The sequence below is a fragment of the Acanthaster planci genome, linkage group LG01 (genome assembly GCF_054643075.1).
Source record: "Acanthaster planci isolate LZ-2023a linkage group LG01, COTS_SCS, whole genome shotgun sequence".
In the NCBI taxonomy this organism is placed as follows: domain Eukaryota; kingdom Metazoa; phylum Echinodermata; class Asteroidea; order Valvatida; family Acanthasteridae; genus Acanthaster; species Acanthaster planci.
The window spans coordinates 39585451-39606191 of record NC_141777.1 but is presented as its reverse complement, the minus strand read 5'-3'; the positions used below and the strand labels follow the sequence as shown (position 1 = coordinate 39606191).

Below are 20741 nucleotides of genomic sequence, written 5' to 3'. Positions count from 1 at the left end.
AAATGGATACTGCTGCAGTAACGTAGTACGAAAGAAAGGTGGGCCTGCGGACAACTGCAGGACGTCACGAGGATGCCACCACCTTGTCATCTGAGGGCGCTCTTTCTCTCCTGGCCGCCGCGCCGCGCCGCGGCGCCGCGCCGGGCCGTATGTGCATGCGGATTGAACGGAACGTACGTGGGGTGATCGTCGGAACTGCATTGAAACATTTTGCTTGTATCTTCAGATGTGGATATGGCCGGAAAGGTAATGAAGATATAACATATTTCGTGCGAGGTGTTTTTGTAAGGCTTGAGTTGGAAAATCGTTTAAAAGTTCCATTTATGGACAAGGCTACAGACATCACTTGATAGCCATGGTATAGCATACTCAGCATAGCAAGCATTGGACCTGATGTGACCATACCCGGTACACTACCACTACCAGGCCTAGCACTAGTAAGTAGTGGGCCTACTACTAGGCTACCCAGGTGGAGCAGTGACTTGCAGAAGTACATGTACATAACATTATAGTATTTAATACCCTCCACACAAAATTGGACTCTATGTCATTAGACTGATCTGTTGGTAAACACTCCAATATTTTTGTTGCAATATTTGACGATGATTCGACATGATTTGGGACATACCATGACTTTCTGATTGCTGATTTACACCTTTTATGAATCATCACTTTGTTATTAGGGAAAAATTAGTGATGTCTACAGGCCTAGGCTATATCATGGAACTCTTAATCTATATTTAGCCTTACTGAAAGCCAGCATTTACCATGTGAAACCTAGCCCCGCTAGTGTGGCACGGACTCTCACTCGACGACCTTATTTTAAAGATGGCGACTGTGAGAGTGGGCCCGTTAGATTGAATGGATGAAGGGAAAAAGACTGCAAAATATCTGAATAACGTGAGTGAAATCATTCAATAAATGGTATTTAGAAAACGGAAAGGTCAAGAATCATGTTAGTGTGCAAAAGAAATTGCGCCCACGATTATAAGTTGGTGCTCCAAAAATGTTCATTTCGCCGTCACGAAATTGCGCATACGGATGTGTGGCTAAGGATGGATCGGGAGTGAGAGTCCGTGCCACACTAGTGGGGCTATGTGAAACCCTACTTTCATGATTTCCAGAAACGCCATGTGCCTTCAAGTTACAGTACTAACGTTAGGCTAGTCCCATAAGCTTTATTGCTAATACCACATGGGTGAATTTGCATAAAGGTAGAAAGACATGCACTGTGGGAAGGGAAAAGGGACGAACGTCGCCCCTTTTCTTTCCAACAGCGCCTATCTATCATTGTGCAAAATCACTCATGCAATATTAGCAATTAGGCTTATAAACAGGGCCTGTCGTCAGTAGAAGAGTATGTGTGACCCGCTCCATGTCGCACCATGCATTTACGAGCAATGTTGGATTAAAAATACTAATTCCTTAGTTCTTGTGCGAATTTTTAAGGTGGTTGTAACACAAGAGCATGTTGGTTGCTAAGTAAGATTTCAATGCCTACAACCCACATCAGAGCCAGATATTTCAAAGCCTGTTTTCTTGGTTTTTGCAATTTCAGTTGCCTGGAACTAATTAATATGCAAATGTGTCATAACTCTAGAACGGGAAAGGCTACGGAGCTCTATCATATACCAAATGAAAGCTTACAATGTGGGCTTTCCAGTCATGTATTTAACTTGATTTATTATTTTTTTTCAACTTATATATCACCTTTTCCTGGAGCGGGTCACATATGAAAGGCCCTATTTACAGGTCTGTTAGGCCTACCAGCCCAGTACTACTGTTTATGAGTTCATGATGCTACAGGGTTTTGAATACAGCCCAGTGATATCAAATGGAAAGAATTCCATGTACAGACAGCACTAGGGTTCCATACAGTTACCATGGTTACCTACTAACTCTTTAGAAGGAATTACATTATTAGCGGCACTTGGACCCATTGGCTGTTGCTTGTTGTTCGTACCATTTAGGCATAAATAATGAGGAGCCCTGTGATTGGTCATTGGTCTCAACCCCAGCACGCCGCAGCCAGCTGCCATTTCAACCAGTCAGGCCAGTCGTGGCTATGCGCATACATATTACATACAAGAAGCGGCTGCAGCCATTTTCCATATCTTGTGTATATTGATTGCAGCCATAGTCAACCATTTGGTTGCGGCTTATTGTATCTTCACATGTACATGTACAGATATGAATTGCATAACTCTCGTACACTGATCAGGAAATATTTGTACCTTTTCTTGGAAATCAGCATGATTTTGACCCATTTTTTTCTTGATACATAGTATGAAGCTATGTACATGTAACCTAAAAAAAGTTCTCCCGAAACCTATGTTTCGAGGAGTACCAAAGAGGGCGCGCAGAATCGGTAGTCCAACCAAACCAAACCAAACCAAACCAACCAAATTATTTTGTCGGCCAAACAAATGTTCCAGGCTGCCAGCCCAACGGGCAAGCACCTGTTTTCCGCAACACATTTTTTCGCCCGGCGTTTTGGACATTTCAGCACCATGCACTGAAACAAGATTGCAAAAAAAAGATTGACCTCCTAACCTTGATGTTGCATGACTATACATGTTTGGGTAGGTGCACCGTGGTACGTACGGTCAAATCGTTGAGATGTACAATGCAGTCGCGTCTGTATTCAGTCGTTCTCCTTGTTCCTGATCACTAAAACTATATTCATGTCATATTACAGCTCAATTATCATTAAATTCCAATGAAATGGGGTCAGAGGTCTACCTTGTACATGAGCTTTTAATACAAGATCGACAAAAGTGATGACGACACTTTTCCTAGTTCTGGATCGGTTTAGCCAGTTCTAGATCGCTACACATAAAAAGTAGTCAAGCTTAAACCCATTTCTCTGCCAAAACCATTGTAACAAGCATATTTTCTCGTAAAGCAAGTCTTCTTTTAAAGGGATTAGTTTATATATTAGAATTTCAGTGCATCAACATGGATAGCCTGCATAAATTTTGACTTGACTTTGCTGCTCAGTGAGCCGTCGACCACAAATCCCCCCACGCCGCAAAGTTGATGAACCCATTATGTCACGTACAATCTGTTAGGCACGAGTTGAGTTCATGACGTTCATACATGTAGGCCTACTGGCATGCGCGATCCGAAACTAGGAAAAACATTCATGGAATGTTACGCAGTGAGTGACCCACCGACCTGTAAAACTTCCTTGTCGGGCAACTGAAAATGAAGTTCTGGCAACCAGATTTTAGACTCCCCTGCCTGTAGGGCAACTACATTTTTTAAACTTTCGTGAGCCCTACAAGAAGCAGACAAGTTCCAAGAAGGGCTGGGAGTATTGTGAGACTCTCAGCCTTATAACTGCCATGGAAAATGCCGCGATTATGGCGAAAATGGATGGCATGGTCCACAATAGCCACGTGTGGTGGGAAGTCGCGGGATTTAGGACGTAGTCGGGGACTTACGACCATTTTTCAACGGTATTTTTTAGCCATTGTGCTCTCAGATGAAAGCCCAAATACCCAGGGAGTTGATTCTGGCAAAGATTTACACAATCTCACCATTTTTGGAGCCATACAACCTCCTTTTTCAAAAGATACTGCGGGGGCACTTTTAATGCTAATGAGCTGGCCAGAAATTCTCGCTTGAATTAGTGGACCGCATCCAAAAGGGCGCTCATGCACTGTGTGGGGTTGGAGGTCACTACGCATGTGCACCGTGTAGGTTATCGCAGGGGACATAGTACAATAAACAGTGTGTACATTCACACAACCGTTTCTCATGGGTTGCTTGAGAAATCTTCCGCTAGTGGGACCGTTTCTCATGGGTTGCTTGAGAAATCTTCCGCTAGTGGGACCGTTTCTCATGGGTTGCTTGAGAAATCTTTCGCTAGTGGGACCGTTTCTCATGGGTTGCTTGAGAAATCTTCCGCTAGTGGGACCGTTTCTCATGGGTTGCTTGAGAAATCTTCCGCTAGTGGGACCGTTTCTCATGGGTTGCTTGAGAAATCTTCCGCTAGTGGGACTGTTTCTCATGGGTTGCTTGAGAAATCTTCCGCTAGTGGGACTGTTTTTCATGGGTTGCTTGAGAAATCTTCCGCTAGTGGAAGATTTTGTCGTAGGTCTGGATCTCCTTGAAAATATCTCAAGGATTCACCAGGAATGCTTGTCACTCTCAAGCATTGGCGACCTTTCACATGATGGTACTTTTGTAAGATTTCTCAAGCATGAGAAAATTTCTCAAGCATGAGAAAATTTCTCAAACCTTTTAAGTTTTTTTGTGGTCGTGTGAAGAGGGCTTGGGAGTGGAGCAGTATTTCTGTGGTACACAAGGACCCAGGACTCTTGGGGGAGTGGAGCAGTATTTCTGTGGTACACAAGGACACAGAACCCTTGGGGGAGTGGAGCAATATTTCTGTGGTACACAAGGACACAGAACTCTTGGGGGAGTGGAGCAGTATTTCTGTGGTACACAAGGACACAGAACCCTTGGGGGAGTGGAGCAATATTTCTGTGGTACACAAGGACACAGAACTCTTGGGGGAGTGGAGCAGTATTTCTGTGGTACACAAGGACCCAGGACTCTTGGGGGAGTGGAGCAGTATTTCTGTGGTACACAAGGACACAGAACTCTTGGGGGAGTGGAGCAGTATTTCTGTGGGTACACAAGGACACAGAACTCTTGGGAGAGTGGAGCAGTATTTCTGTGGGTACACAAGGACACAGAACTCTTGGGAGAGTGGAGCAGTATTTCTGTGGGTACACAAGGACCCAGGACTCTTGGGGGAGTGGAGCAGTATTTCTGTGGTACACAAGGACACAGAGCTCTTGGGGGAGTGGAGCAGTATTTCTCTGGGTACACAAGGACCACAGAACTCTTATGGGAGTGGAGCAGTATTTCTGTAGATACACAAGGACCACAGAATGCCTTGTTCACGCCCTGTTAAATGTCTTGTACAGCCTACATGTAGGGCAGAAAAGGCCCATTTTCTGTGGGGTTTGTGGGAGTGGGACGGACATCAGACCTCACAATCCTGGGGAAGAGAGCAGCATGACTGAAAAAGTAAACTTCAGGGAATAGCCCTATATTGAGGTATTGGTCTAGAAAACAGAATTTTTCAGGCCAATCTCATAGGGTTTGTGCACCTGTCAAGCGGCATCTATTTAATTGACCTCTTTCTAATCAGGCACATCAAATCAATGCTGATCAGTGTACATTTACTGTACCCAAAAATTCTACTTTCTAAATCAAATTTTCCCCATAAATCTATCCACACTAATCCATATCTCAAACGTCTGTCCGATGGTTGTAAGACCATGTGCCTGATTATTCTTTTGACCTTTTTACTCACCACCCTCTTCTACTCCACACAACAACAGTCCCAACATGCCTGAGTACTTACCATGTCTTACACCGCACATGCATTGGGTTACGGGCCAATCTTTGTATATTTGCTTGACCATTTTCGGAGGCGGGTGATTAAATTTTGTTTTTGTTGTGCAACCGTCCATGTGCAAAAATGTATTCTTGGCACGATTCCAAGAGTGTGGTTGAACCTGCAGGAATATCCATGTTGAATACTACAGAAGAAAAAGGAAAACAGGAAAAAATGACATTTCACTTTCAGTTTCAATACATGTAATGTAAAAACTGTAGAATAATTTCCTTTCCTCTTTAGATCAACTACGTCAATATTGTTTCTTTTTTGGCTGTCATACCGGCACATGTACTTACTGTATCATGTGGTGCAGTATTCACAAAAAAAGTAATTTCAAAGATGAAAATTGGAACTTAAAGTAATTTATAGCACAGTCTCTTATTAGATGTTTTTTGATGAGTCTTGTCTTTGTCTCTACAGCCTGTTTTGTATTCCTACTTTCGAAGCTCTTGTTCATGGCGAGTTAGAATTGGTGAGTATAATGCTCTATATTTTTTTAAAATAAAATGAGTAGCTATTACGTGTACATGTACATGTATGTTGACCTACCGATGATCAGCCAGTCACCATTTCCATCTGATGAACGGATAGGGAAATGAAGTTGGATTTCTTTAAGGATCTTTTGTTCAATCAGTTGCAATTCCGATCCACCAATCAAATAAATTTTGTTCCTCAATCTGTTGTACTGTATTTGGCTGCAGGGCTGACAACTGTAAGTCTTGTGTCTCTCAAAGTTTACGTCCATGTACATGTATGTATGAATTGCTGGTAGTTAATATCTTATACTTTATCAAAGTTTTTGATTTCTTCAAATGTTGAAAAGAGTTTCACTGCCTATTTTGGCCCTGTTAAAATGTCATTGCCCACATGTGTGCTAATGGGAATGTGGTAAGGATTATGGATTCACAGCACCATACCCTTGTAGGAAAACATAGATGAAAACCATGTGTGACATTATTACACGTAGTTATCACGTTTGCACTCTTGGAACACAGAATAATGTAATGCATCTGTGTCCCGTATACCACTCAGCCAAATTTAAAGTAATTTTTACTGTTGTGTATTTTGCTGTTAGCATAAAAGTAGGGCAATGCGTTGAGTTAGAACTACGCATTATGCAGGGTTTGATATGAACCGTGGAATACGGTTAACGGGGGCAGGTTTTACAGTTTGTCACACTGTTTGTTGTCATGGATCAACCAATCAGAATTGAGAATTCAAGTTTGCTCAAAGATAACAGTACATCTAATGGCTCATTTTATCTAATTTCCCCTTGTCAAACTTTTCAGAAATTTTTATAGAAGTGCCTACAAATTTCACCTGAAAAGAAAAATCTGCAGAACTTTGAGTCCTTTTGTGAATTCTGTCCTAAATTGTGGAAACTTTCTACATGTAGGCCCGACAGTCCTTATGTGAATTCTGTCCTAAATTGTGGAAACTTTCTACATGTAGGCCCGACAGTCCACGATAAACAACCTTAATTAACTTGCATGTAAGTTCAATATGTTTCACTCTGTCTAAACAATGGCAAGACATCGTACCGGTACATGTATGTACATGTAGGTCTCACCAGAGACATATTCAACCGCCAAGTTCCCCCACCAGGCATTGCAAAATGGTATCAGGTGTAACCTACCGTACATACCACGTACACATACTTTGAAGGCATTGTATCCCCCCAAAAAAGAGATTACAGAGTTAACTATAATCAGGTTGGATGATAAACCAATACCGTTACATCTGCCTCTAAAACAAGGGGATACATGTATGCTTGGCCGGTCCAACATTGAAGAATGGCCAGTCACTTATGTATTCCTATTCATATTTCCATTTTTACATGTACATGTATTTATTCAAGAATTTTACTTTCATTTCCCCCCAACACCCCTGTCTATTTCAAGATATATTCCTTGTTCAAGCAGTCCTTTTTGTGTCCTTTTCCTTGCAACAGCTTTGGCAGTCAAGGGCATAGAGTATGAATATGCAGCAGTGAATTTACTGAAGTCAGAACACAAGGGAGAGAAATACCTGTCAGTGAATCCAAACGGTCAGGTTCCAGCCATGCATATTGATGGAATGGTGCTAACGCAGTCCGTAAGTAAGACTTGAGATGAATGCTCCTAATACCCGGTAGGGCTAAAGTTTTCTTTGGAAGGTTGTAGTACATTTGGCGAGTTCACATGTACTGTACATGTACATGTATACATGCTGAGCTGAAAACTGCTGGCAATCAGTCAGCAATAGTTGCTTCAGGTTTCTGATAACGTCTTTTGGCAATTAACTTCATATCCAGAATTATCTTGCTCATTTATCATGAACAAGCACCTTATATTCACTTAGAAGGTGGAGAAAGCAAAATATTTTAGTAGGTAATGATCACTTATTGCATCGTGGAACATTTATGCTAATTTCCTCATTAACATAAACCCATAGGTATTCCTAAGAAATTCCTTACCCCTACCAGTCCTCACATTTGATCTATTTAATAAAAAATCTGAATACTGTAAGGATGAGAAATCAGTCTTGGTCATTCTCAGAGCACTTTAAACTTTGCACTTTCTGTCATATCTTGAAGGATGACCATGGTCTTCAAGGAGTTGATACTGTGGCGGTCATCCTCAGGCCTACCCTAAGTTGATGGGATCAAGTCTAGCACTGTTAGTGGCAGAGTCAATCTTTCCAACCTAAGGTTCTTCCCTAGACGAGAGAACACACAGAACGACCTCAAGGCTAAGGGTGCGGGACCGTTTATGAGGAAATATACTGCCGATTGTGACTGAGTGTTAATTAATCCTTGGCAAGAGAATTGTCGTTACAGGAGATACAATTTATTCAACAATAAACAACAAATGCAATGTACCGTAAAGGGTTGTTTAGTTACCAAGGTCCTCAACTTCAATTGGAGTAAGTGTTAAACTAACCCAGGGCTGCAGCAGCAACACTCAAATGTATCAGCAATACACTGCACATCAGCAAAATCCCACTGCATCTGCATAAGCAACGCAGCACTGTTTAAACGATGCACACCACATCAGCAATGTACAACTTGTACAACTTTGTACAAGCCATACCTCACATGCGAGCCAGCAATCAGCCATGTACAGCCCATACAGCTTTGCACACGTACTTGCAACACATCAGGTACACATGCCAGTCAGCCAAGCACAGTCTAAACACTTCTGCACTCGCTACGCATAAGCACCACACAACACTTCGCCCAGCACTGACAAATTCCTCGCTCCTCACCCAACTTACCAACTTCACTCCTTGAAGTCCAGCACCCAACTTACCAACTTCACTCCTTGAAGTCCAGCACCCAACTTACCAACTTCACTCCTTGAAGTCCAGCACCCAACTTACCAACCAGCACCCAACTCCTCCATGTGCTTGCTCTGGCCCTACAACCGCCCAGCCAGTACACGGCCCTACAACCACGTGTACACAACGCGCTATACTCCGCCCAGCCAGTACACGGCCCTACAACCACGTGTACACAGCGCGCTATACTCCGCCCAGCCAGTACACGGCCCTAAAACCACGTGTACACAGCGCGCTATACTCCGCCCAGCCAGTACACGGCCCTAAAACCACGTGTACACAGCGCACTATACTCCGCCCAGCTAGTACACGGCCCTACAACCACGTGTACACAGCGCACTATACTCCGCCCAGCCAGTACACGTTCCCTAAAACCACGCGTACACAGCGCGCTATACTCCGCCCAGCCAGTACACGGCCCTACAACCACGTGTACACAGCGCGCTATACTCCGCCCAGCCAGTACACGGCCCTACAACCACGTGTAAACAGCGCGCTATACTCCGCCTAGCCAGTACACGGCCCTAAAACCACGTGTACACAGCGTGCTATACTCCGCCCAGCTAGTACACGGCCCTACAACCACGTGTACACAGCGCGCTATACTCCGCCCAGCTAGTACACATTACAAGGTCACTAGCCAACCAATCGGGTATGTTCACTCCACGGTTACTACAATTCATTAATAAAATTTGACTGGTTCTACGGAATACATGTATCTATACACTTTCCGTCACAATACGTACGATGATTTCAAAATGTCTGTTAACCTCAATTACATGTACATGTATGCCTTATTGCTTTGAGAATAATGGACCAGTAATGAAAGAAAAAGCCAAAAAAGTTGAAGAAAATATGACAGTTTCTTTTTAATGAAATATGAATCCTCTCTTGGGACAGATTCAACAAATGTGGTTAGAACACAACCACTGCTAAGTACAGGTAGACAACTTGAACACTGAAAGCAAGCTTTCTACCGGTAGGTAAACAATTTCATGGCATTTAACAAACAGCAGTTTTGGCACATTTCTTAAGTATGCATACATGTCGATTTTCACATGGAAAAACTGTCAAAATTCTAGAAAACTGCATTGAGGAAGAGCTGTGATATGATATGACATGATATTTCACATGTTACCGAGTGGTTAAATTTTACCAGAGAGAGGGATGGCGGATAACGCAAAATATTACGGAAACAGGGATGCAGAGTAAAAAAATTTCAAAAAAAACACCAATTTACGAAAATAGACTGCTGATTTAATTAAAATTGAAAATTGGAACAATTATATGTACTTACAATTACTTCAGTTATTAATCCAAATTAATCCAAGTTACCTTAACCCCCTTTAATGGTGGTGCAGTCAGAGGACGGTCAAATCCAATTTAGCCCAACCTGGCATATATTTTTGTTGGCTGGCCACCATGCACAAACTACTCAACCCTAACCACCTGCTGTAACTGGCCAAGATTTATCAAACAGAAAGCAGGCCAGTGGGAAGGTACCATAAAAATCATACAAATGGGTAGTTAAACACTGAAGGTTTAGACCAGACACTTGACAGGCAAAAATGACTGCTCAAAATATTGTACCAGATGACATTTGCACAGGAGGTTTAAGCAAAAAAACCCCTTAAGAAACCCCCAAAACACCCACACAAATAAAGTCAATATGATGATGGACCAATCTGTAAATTAAGATGAAAATACATTTGTGTAAGTGACCCAGCATCATATATGGTAGAAGTCCATGTACAGTTATATGCATATACTGGATTCATTTACATTTAAGGCATAAAATATGCGGCCCTGCCACAGCCTACGTTTTGAATTTATGGTTTACATTCCTTATTTTTTTATCAACATGCACTAATCAGTTTAATAAGAAATGAAATGTTTCACAACCACCAGTAATATTGTTGAGAATACGAACTACCAAAATTAACTTACTCAAGATGTTATGGAAGGGCTACGTGTACATCAAATACTAGGTGGTGTAGGATGACCTACACATGTACATGTACGATACTGCTAGGTCCATAGGAGGACTAGGTCGGTCACTGTAAATCAGAATTAAACATTTAATATAACACTGAAACAAATCATTATAAGTTAAGGATGTTGACAAAATATGATCAAACACTCATTTTTATTGAGGTGTACAATGTTCAAAAATATTGATATCTCTGAACAATATGCAAAGATGCTTACAAGAAACTACCTCAAGCAAACTAGAGTTCAACAGGACATAGTTCCATAATGTGCCTACAAAAGTGCAAAATGCAGATCTAAATGTGTACAATCTATAATCGAACAATTATTAGAGGAAAATTAGAAAGTGCTCACTCACCATGTGTCCACTGCCACCATGCCATACTGCCGAGTTCCAAACTCAAATTTTACAATATCGGGACTACACCTAAACACAGGCTACCGGTAGCTCACAACATAAGTTAGGAGCACCATCAGTGTGTGAACTTCACATGGAGATGTGTATCCCACACTAATGCAATGCAGTGTGCAGCAAAGACACTAGCGTGACGTAGAGAAGTGCACCTCGCAAGACGAAAGGCAGAAAAGCAAAGCTACACGGCAAGACGCACTAATGATGAGCCAAATAACTTGCCCCACCCAGACAGTGGAACTCTAAATATGCAATAGTTGCATAACTCCTACAAACGCAACACCGCAACTTACAATTTGTACAAAGCAGCACTGCATTCCTACAGTGCCAGACATTGTGATACATGTACATGGCGAGAGAGGGCGCACTTCAACTAATTATAAAGGCACACTTAAAAAAAAAGTGACATTAAACCTGGGACGGTTGACAATACTTTGTCGACTGGTCACACACAGAATTAGAACCACTGTGTACTTCAACTTTGATGGTAGTTCTCATACTTTTCATTGGGTGTAAGTCACAAATGTAGAATTTTCTCTCCTGTAGAATGCCATCATTGAGTACCTTGATGAGACTCGAGAGGGACCATCCTTGCTACCTAAAGATCCTAAGAAACGATTCGCTGTAAGTTGGATATTCAACTGTATTCGTGATTTAAGGCATACTAATTGCTGTTGGCAATCAGGATGCATTAAGAGGAAAATTTGTAACATCCTGTGCAAAGTGTTTGTTTAAATTCCTTGTCTGTTGTTATCAGCGGTGAGATTTATCAGGTTTTTTCCTGATTTCAGAATGTTTTCATCAGGATTTTCCTGATTTCAGAATTTTTGTATCAGGATTTTCCTGATTTCAGAATTTTCAAATCTATTTTTGAAACCTGGAATATCTCAAGGATACAGTGGTCTTTTTACATAAAAATGGATGAAGAACACAAGAAATGGATATGTTAAGGCTTGCCTTCAGGTAAGCACATACACTGTATATATGCCATACATGTTGTAGACTGTACTCTACTGCGTTGACCTCAAAATCTTTGCCGATTATTTTGTAGCTTTTACATTTTCCCCTCAATCTCATCTTGATTTTATTGAATTATATTTTGACTTCCTGTGTATTTTGTTGTCCATTTTTTTGCCTAACTGTAACATGCAGTTACTGATGTGATTGGTGAGATTATTTCTTCAGTAACATGACACAGTGCTAGCTTACCTGTGGTTTTGTTGATTTCTTTTAAAAAACTTTTCAGGCTCGACAACTGTCTCAGATCATTTCTTGTGGTATTCAGCCCCTTCAGGTGAGTAAAAAAAATCACATTTCTCTGCAATAGTAGGTGCTAAGTAGATACTTTGAGCAATTGGAATCATTTACATGTACATTTTGTGCTCTGTTAACTGATAAAGCAGCACAGTTTTCCATCCATGTTTGAATCTTCAGCGTGAAGTTTCCCAAGCCTTGAGCTAGCCTTGTATAGTACATGTACATGTATATCCACAAATTTGGCAATTGGACAACGTCTCACTGGAATATGCATGTACCTGACCACCAGTGCTGTGTTCGAGTCCATCACAAGTCCCTTCACAAGGCTAGTCATAAGTAACAGGGTGAACAATAACAAAGCAATGCTTTTGTCACAGCTCATTTGAATAGCTTATGAATTGGCTTAAGACTGAATAACTTGTTATGGACTTGTGAGTACTGTGATTACAAAGGCTGGTGCAACAGGTCACAATGTGAGTGAAAATTCAGTCAAATTTTTTGTTACACTAAAACTGTTTTGTAAAAGGTGCAAATCTGATCTGTTGTGCTTAATGTACCCTGGTGTTCTGAAATTCAGAGTAATGTTGATGACCTGCATTACTCTCTTCAGTTGTGCACATGCGGTTTGTGTCATGTCGGCGTAACTGTAAAAGTTGGTGTGAAAGCAAACTGCACTTGATCAGTACAGGTACATGTATATGTACATCACATTCATTTACATTTATTTCACATTCGGAATAGATACAAAATTGAATTTTAGACATTAGGAGCAAAATATCAAAAAATCTTACTTAAAATAACGAAGGGAAGTAATGTTAGAGTTGCAAGGTGTGGGGTACATTAAAAAAGCTGAAGCTTGTGTTGAAAATGCCCTTAATGAAAAATATAATAATGAAAAATCAATTGATTGGGGATGAAATACTAAATTAAGGAATACAAAAATGACAAACATAAAAAAGAATCAAACTTGCTTTGCATGAGCGTTTGTTTTCAAAATAAGCAAACGAAACAGCAAAATGAGTATTAATCCGGAAAAAGTGATTGAAGCAAAAGATTTAACCCTCCTCCATAAAAAAAAATGCTTACTAACGAGCAAAAGCACTGGTTGTGTACATGCAGTCAAGAGGAGCAAATTAATGAGAAATAAGGATGTTCTCATACACAGACTTAAATTTATCCACAGACAACTGAGTTTCCACTTCTTTATCAATGCTGTTCCAAAAACAGAGGCCATAAAAATGAAGGGTGTTGAAAGAATATGAGGTTCAAGTGACTGGGATAAATAGACTATTGCTTGATTTGGTAGAGTGTGAGTGTCTCCTACGATGCTGAAATAAGAACAAAATGTTCGAGGAAGGAGGTTGTGGGTAGATTTGTTCATAAAAATTGCTGTATGAAGTTTGTTAATGTCTGACAGTGTTGAAGTGTTTAATCAAGCTAAACGTGGTGCTGTGTGCTCACGAGGATGGGAAAAGTACAAATCCCAATAGTCTTGTTTTGGATGGTTGTAAGTGAATGAAGTTTTGAGTTTCTTGTATGCGCCCAGACAATGTTATAGTAGGTGAGATAAGGCAAAATAAGAGTTTTATAAAGTGAAAACAAAGTGGATTGTGGAATAAAGGCCTGCAGTTTAACTGGAACGCCTATGTTGCGTGAGACAGTTTTATTAATGTTGGTGATATGGTTAGTCCAGGAGAGTTTGTCATCTATCGTAGCACCTAAAACTTGGTGAAATGGAACCTTGAATTGGCGATGTTATCGATTGAAATGACATCAAGATCCTTGGAAGACTTCGTGGACCTGGTAAAGAGCTTAAAGTTCATCTTGGCATGAATCAAAGAAAGTCGGTTGGCTTTGAACCATGACAACACTCTGGAAAGTTCAGTATTCTCTGTGTTAATTAGGGTGTAGGAGTTTGGGTGTGAAGAGGTGATGGTTGTATCATCAGCAAAAAGAATAAAATGTAAAAAAGTAGAAGAGAAAAGCAAGCGATGAACTTAGAGTAGGAAATGGTGCGGAGCAAGAATGGAACCCTGTGGAACACCACAGAAGATATGTTTTTTACTAGAATCAACGTTTCTTAAATGGTCGTAAATTGCTAGCAGTCAGAAAGATAAAGAGGCAAATCATCAATTGTAGGTGCTTGTCTTTTGCATTTTTCTTGCAGAATTTAAGTGTTTTACGTTACATTGGTGAGGAGAGGAAAGTAGAATGGGCTCAGAAGGTGATTTCAGATGGTTTTGAGACATTTGAGAAGATTGTTGAGCAAACAGCAGGGAAGTACTGTGTTGGGGATGACATCACCATGGCAGATCTTTGCCTTGTACCTCAAGTCTTTAATGCTAACAGGTGAGACGATTGTTTAGGTTATTCTTAAAATTAATGGAAACCTAATAACATATGCTACTATGGCACTACATGTTGGGGGAAATTGGGATTTTTCTTTTTGTGAAAAGGGTGTTCAAATTTTTTTATCCACAACCCAAGTACCATTTCTAAAGTGTTGCTGCATTAAATGAGAAGAAATTGGCAAATTGTCTTAGGGAGGCTCCCAATGTATGCAGGTATGTCACTGGAGTATGGATTCATTTTATGCCTTGTTTTGAATGTAGACAACCTTTTACATGGTCAACATTAAGAAGAATCATGTGAGACTAGGCTTGAAACTTTTTCAAGATAATCTGCATGACTTGACATATTTTTTAACCTAGAATAGGACTGTGTTTGCTTCCTGTGTCATTAACCACAATGTGTTAAAATGGAAGGTTGAATAGACTCGTGTTGGGTTTCTGTTAGTATTCAATGTTAGTGCACTTTGCTCTTTGCATGCTGGTGCCATAGGCATGGGCAGCATTGATCTGGCAGTTTCACACAATTACATATGGCAGGTTTAGTTGTTCCCAGTTCACTGAACTGGCTATTTATTTTGGCGTAAAGCTGCCAGTTTGAGGCCCTCCATGCCTATGGCGGCAGCGTGCAAAGAGCGAATAGGTAGCAACGGTCTTGTCACAGTAACAGTGTCTTTCGTCTTGAAAATTTCATCTTAAAAATGTACATAACATTTCCAAGTCCCTTAGCGAACGGAATACCAGTATCTCAGGATATACCGGTACAAATGTTGACATTTTCCAATAAAAGAGGAAATTAGCCTTTTTATAGGTTCTATGCATGGAACCTATGAAGCGTTACAAATATCAAGTTTTTTATTCAATGTGACATGGGATTTTGATCTTATGGTTATTTCAAGTTCATGAACTCCAGTGCATCGACCTGCATGCATTGAGCATGCAGTTGAAAAAGTATGGATATTATGATCTGTCTCGGAAAAATGCACGCTGCATGAGAATGGCGTGTCTGATTTTCATGAAATTAGTTTGAAAATGATTGCAGAATGATTGCCTGTGACAACTTTATGTATTCATTTAGCAGTTAGTCAAGTATAAAATCTCTTAACATTGGCAGTCTGTGTGAATCACTTCTTCTTAAATGATGGTTCTCGTTTTGCATTGTCAGGTTCAAAGTGAATATGTCCAACTACCCTATTATTTCAAGAATTAATGCTGCTTTACTGGAACTAGATGCTTTCAGTGTGGCCCACCCCTCCAAGCAACCTGACTGCCCAGATGACTTGAGATAAACAGGAAATCTGTGGCTGTTGATGGCAAGGATAAACATGGATGTGAGTGGGTAAATTCAAGAGGCATGGGGTGTTAATATGGTATTTGGTTTTGGACTCTTAGATCAGTGTTACTTGGTTTCTATACAATGAGTCAATTTTGTATTTCAAAAAGGCAAGGTCATTTGAGGACAAAATGTCTGACTTCATGCCAGCGTAAACATTGCATATAGGGCCAATGCATATTCATAGCTGTACTTGAATGATCTTTAATACTTTGTGCATGTTCTGTCTGTATACCTATCTCGCACATTTCCTTTGGAGAATTTAGGGATTTCCAGCGTAAACATGTTGAATTTGAATTCTGTTTCTTTGTCACTCTGATGTGTTATTTGCTTTTATACTACTTCCAAGTAAAACCCCGCCATCTGATTGGTGAACCACAGATCATGTGACATGAAATATTCTGACCAATACATGGTGTGCATGCACCACAAAACAATATGTAATGCAACAACTGGCAAAAACTGTGCGTTTGCAAAAACCCAACTTAGCATTATTTACACACATTTCTGTGGATGGCGTTGACCTTTGTCTGAAATTCTCAGTTAAATTTTGAATTTTTGTTATTATAGCTCTTTTATAAAATGCATGTATGGTAGAATTGGTAGAAATTCGTTCTGAATTCTCCACCAGGGAGATTAACATTGAATATTGACATGATTTTGCCTGGAGCTACAATTGTAGAATTTAATGGCCTGTACCTCTACCAGTAGTTGCTGGACAAGGCTTTATGCATGTTTTATACGATTTGGTGCAAAGTGCTGTCAGTGATAGGATTTGGCAGAGAACACAGTGCTGTGAGTGATAGGATTTGGCACACAACACAGTGCTGTCCGTGATATGATTTGACACAGAACACAGTGCTGTCAGTGATAGGATTTGACACAGAACACAGTGCTGTCAGTGATAGAATTTGACACAGAACACAGTGCTGTCAGTGATAGAATTTGACACAGAACACAGTGCTGTCAGTGATAGAATTTGACACAGAACACAGTGCTGTCAGTGATAGGATTTGGCACAGAACACAGTGCTGTCAGTTCCGTTCACAAACTTTCATATGAAACCAGAAAAAGTGTTTTTAACTGGTTAATAGCTTTACCAGCCATTTCAATCCACCCACATGATCGGCTCTTGACCAATAGGAATCGATAAACTGAGCTGTTTATGAATAGCCAATAAGGCCAAGAAAAAAAGGCTCTAGTTTCTGGTCAGGGGCTGGCTCCAAAAGTGGTGCGGTGACACATTTTTTTTCCTAGAAATGATATACATTGCGACTGTATGCGCACGTACTGCCAACACTGAAATAGACTGGCCCCCTCAATACAAAGGGCATAAGACCACCTCATTTATCTGGTTCCTAAAAGTACATGTATAGTACAGAAATGACATCATCTGAAAAGAGAAAAAGAGTGCCTGACTAAATGTATGGGGCCAAGAGGGACTCCTTTACTGTACCCATTACTCAACCTTACCCCATCTAAAACAAGTTAAAATTATGCAGTAGCAGGATTCCAGTTGATCAAGCAAGTTTGGCAGCTTTTGGACATCACATTATGCCACATCAAATACTTTTTTTGCCGACGTGAAATGATGACACACGTGCTAACCAGAAACCACAGACTTTTTTGGGCCTAGTAGTGTGTATGTGCAATCAAATACACGTAATGCTTTTCAAGCTGGACTGGCTTCCATATCCCTAATGCGTTCAGTGATTTCAAACTGTATTGACATTCAGCATACACCAGGTAGGCTGAAGGCCGCCCTCTCTAGTTCAGGGAGGGAGATGATAACCATCCATTGTACCAATTACATGTATTCGTATTAACATCTAATCTGTCTTGCTGTTTAGTGTCTTTTTTAATCTCCAGAACTGAATGAATTTTTTTTTTTCAGAAGAGTTATATCTGAAATAATTTGAGTTTAATCAGTAAAACTTGCAGTTCAGGTCTAGTGATTTTTCAGTTTAGCTGTAAATGGGGTCAAGTAATGTGGTCAAGCTGTGTTTTATGTTGAAAGAGACTTACGAAACGACAAGTCAGACAGTTTTAACAGTTTTTACAGCCTGTGATATTTCTGCTTCTGTAGATTTTATTGAAAAATATTTTGAGAGACAGGTTCATTCACCTCTGCAGCTCTAAAAAGTATAGCTCCATGCTTTACCCATATACAGTAGAAATCCACTGAATGATAGAAGTAATTAACATCTTAAACTTCTTATTGGTACCAACTTTACGATTATCATAAAGAAAAACAGTTATTTTCATTGGCAAATCATTGATGCTAACTTTTGCTTCAAATGTTGTTTGCAATTGTACATGTATCTTGGCTTGAAAATTATGTAAGCTGTGTTTGCATATAAATTTTTTTGAGTAGCAGTATTTCATACATAAAAGTACTCAAATAAGGACTTTTAATGTAAAAAACAATAGTATTTAAATCAGCAACTTGAGATGACTTCCAACATCGAGAATTATTTTTTCCTACCTCCATGGTATAATGAGTGATGTGAGTGAATGCATGTACTCAAAATATACCTCCGTGAATATACAAGCTTACCGAGATGTTTGGAACAGGTGCATGTGGTCCACAGCTAGACATTTTATAAGGAATTCTTGAAAACACAAGTGTGAAAACTTGTATACTCACCTGTGGTCAATTTGCCAGACCACTGCAACTGTTTAAACACCTGGGAACAGTGATGGTAAACCCAGGCTGAGATCTCAGCTGTTATGTGAGGAACAGGTTCTGCATGAGTACCCCAGTATGTCAGCCAAAAGGTATCTACAGCTCCAGCTAACTGTCACAGCTCCATTGTCCCCATCAGTCTCCTAACCACATTATCCAAAGAATAGTTTGTTTTCTGTTGGCTTTCATGCAGCTTAAAGCTCTTGATTCTCAAGTGTATGAAGTGTAACAGTGTTGCTAATGGCTGAAAAGACAGTTCAGTGAGGATGCTCTCGCGTGCAGCCGATAGGGTGAGGGTCAGGGAGTATATGGTCATTTCTCCAGCCAGCCTAATTGGTAACCGAACTCGGAACCGGCTCAGACGAGGTAAATGTCTTTTGAAGGGTCTGAGCACACACCCAACAATAGGCCCTAGGTTAGGATGTCTGCATCATACATGAGGACAAACTTGTTGCTGGACCTTTAATTAGTTTGTATGGGGACTAGATTAGATAGTTTGGCAGCTTTTGACTAGGCTGTCAACGCTTTAATTGAATTGCGAGAGAAACGGCTGGCCAGAGTGTTGAGCCGAAATATAGAGGGCTGGAGAAAAATGGCCAACTTGACATTTGGATGAATTTATAACTTAAATACAAGAATCTGAAAAGGTTCTTTAGTAATGATTTATTGCTTTATAGTAAGTTTTATTTCAGTTGTTTGTTAATGTGACCATTACTTCAAAATGACGAAGACCGTAATTTTCAAATTTAATACATGTACATTTAATGTAACTGAAACGTAGAGTACTCTGACGAGAACTGATATGAATTCTGTATTATTTGGGGGTTTCAAAGAATATAATTCTTTTGAAAAAATTATATTGCTATCATGGTTCAGATGTGATGTTGATTTGTTTTTGAAGTGGGTTTTTAGTCCTTTCCATATTTCCAACCGATTTTCTGTTGTCGTAAAATACATGTGTACATATACTTGAGGGAGTTTGTCTTCCAAAAAAATAAAGTCGGCGAAGTGATTCTGCTTCATTTAAAAACATTGATTTGAATTGAGTTTTGAATTTTAGTTGTGGAAGAGTCATTTCTAAATAGAAACGACTTTCATTTGATCCCGTCATTGCAAAATTATTCTAAAGGAATCTCATGTTTTCTCGACGTAACTATATTTAAGCTGAGTGAACAGCTTCGCAGTCAAGTTACCTTAATCTCTGTGGGCCTATGTCAACTGTTTTAGACGTCGCCCCATGTTTCTTGCTCGCCTGTACAAAAACTAGGGTCGTATACCCTTCAACTTTATTTCGCCAAGCTTTGCAGATTGACGGCGTGTGCGCATTAGTTACGCGCTGGGGAACGGTCCATGAATGCCTTGTTTGCACAAAAGTGATTCGAACTGCACTGTGACTGTCGAAAACCAACAGCGTTTTTTTTATCTCAAAACATAAAACACGTCAGTAGAATTATGGCTACAATAAATTGCAATCACCTGAATCGTTCAGTTTGGTAAAACTGAAGCAATGCTATGGCGTATAGTTGAACGGTCAGCAGGCAGCAAACGTAAGAGTGCTGGCGAGTTAATTGTCCAAGTTGGAATAATTCAGCATCGTCGAGTGTTTCTGTTACAGGCTTATATGTAGTCAGGAACAAACACTGAAAGTAATTTCAAGTGTTTCTTTGTGAAGTGGCCGCTATGATTTGTTGGTAAAATTCTGTTGCATTTAGAAATAAAAGTTTCATTCATTGGTGCTTTGGGGATCGTTCCTCTATTACCCCCATTGCGCCACTACCACCAAATCATCACTGATAAAGCATTCCATAAGTGTTTTGCTGAAAATTGAGGTATAATATGTACATTGAATACAATCGATAAAACCGTAGAAATGAAGCACGATCGCAGTGGAGTTATTTCCTTTGCGCTAGTCGGTTAAGCCAAGCTTTACAATCTCATTTTGAACATGACGGTCTCTATAGGATTTTCCGGTACGCCAT

General features: G+C 40.2%; 1 protein-coding gene across 1 annotated transcript; it reads left to right on the top strand.

Moving 5' to 3' along the window:
* The first annotated feature begins 116 nt into the window (after nt 1–116).
* gstz1 (glutathione S-transferase zeta 1) lies at nt 117–19792 on the top strand. Its single transcript, XM_022237371.2, has 7 exons — nt 117–246; nt 5840–5891; nt 7371–7513; nt 11685–11762; nt 12385–12432; nt 14563–14744; nt 15909–19792. The coding sequence occupies exons 1-7, from the start codon at nt 235–237 to the stop codon at nt 16030–16032; spliced, it is 639 nt and encodes a 212-aa protein (XP_022093063.2). The 5' UTR covers nt 117–234; the 3' UTR covers nt 16033–19792.
* The last annotated feature ends 949 nt before the right edge of the window (nt 19793–20741 follow it).

Coding starts and splice junctions, on each gene's coding strand:
- gstz1 (XM_022237371.2), top strand. Junction 5,892..7,370: donor TTCATGGCGAGTTAGAATTG/GTGAGTATAATG, acceptor TCCTTGCAACAG/CTTTGGCAGTCAAGGGCATA. Junction 7,514..11,684: donor GAATGGTGCTAACGCAGTCC/GTAAGTAAGACT, acceptor TCTCTCCTGTAG/AATGCCATCATTGAGTACCT.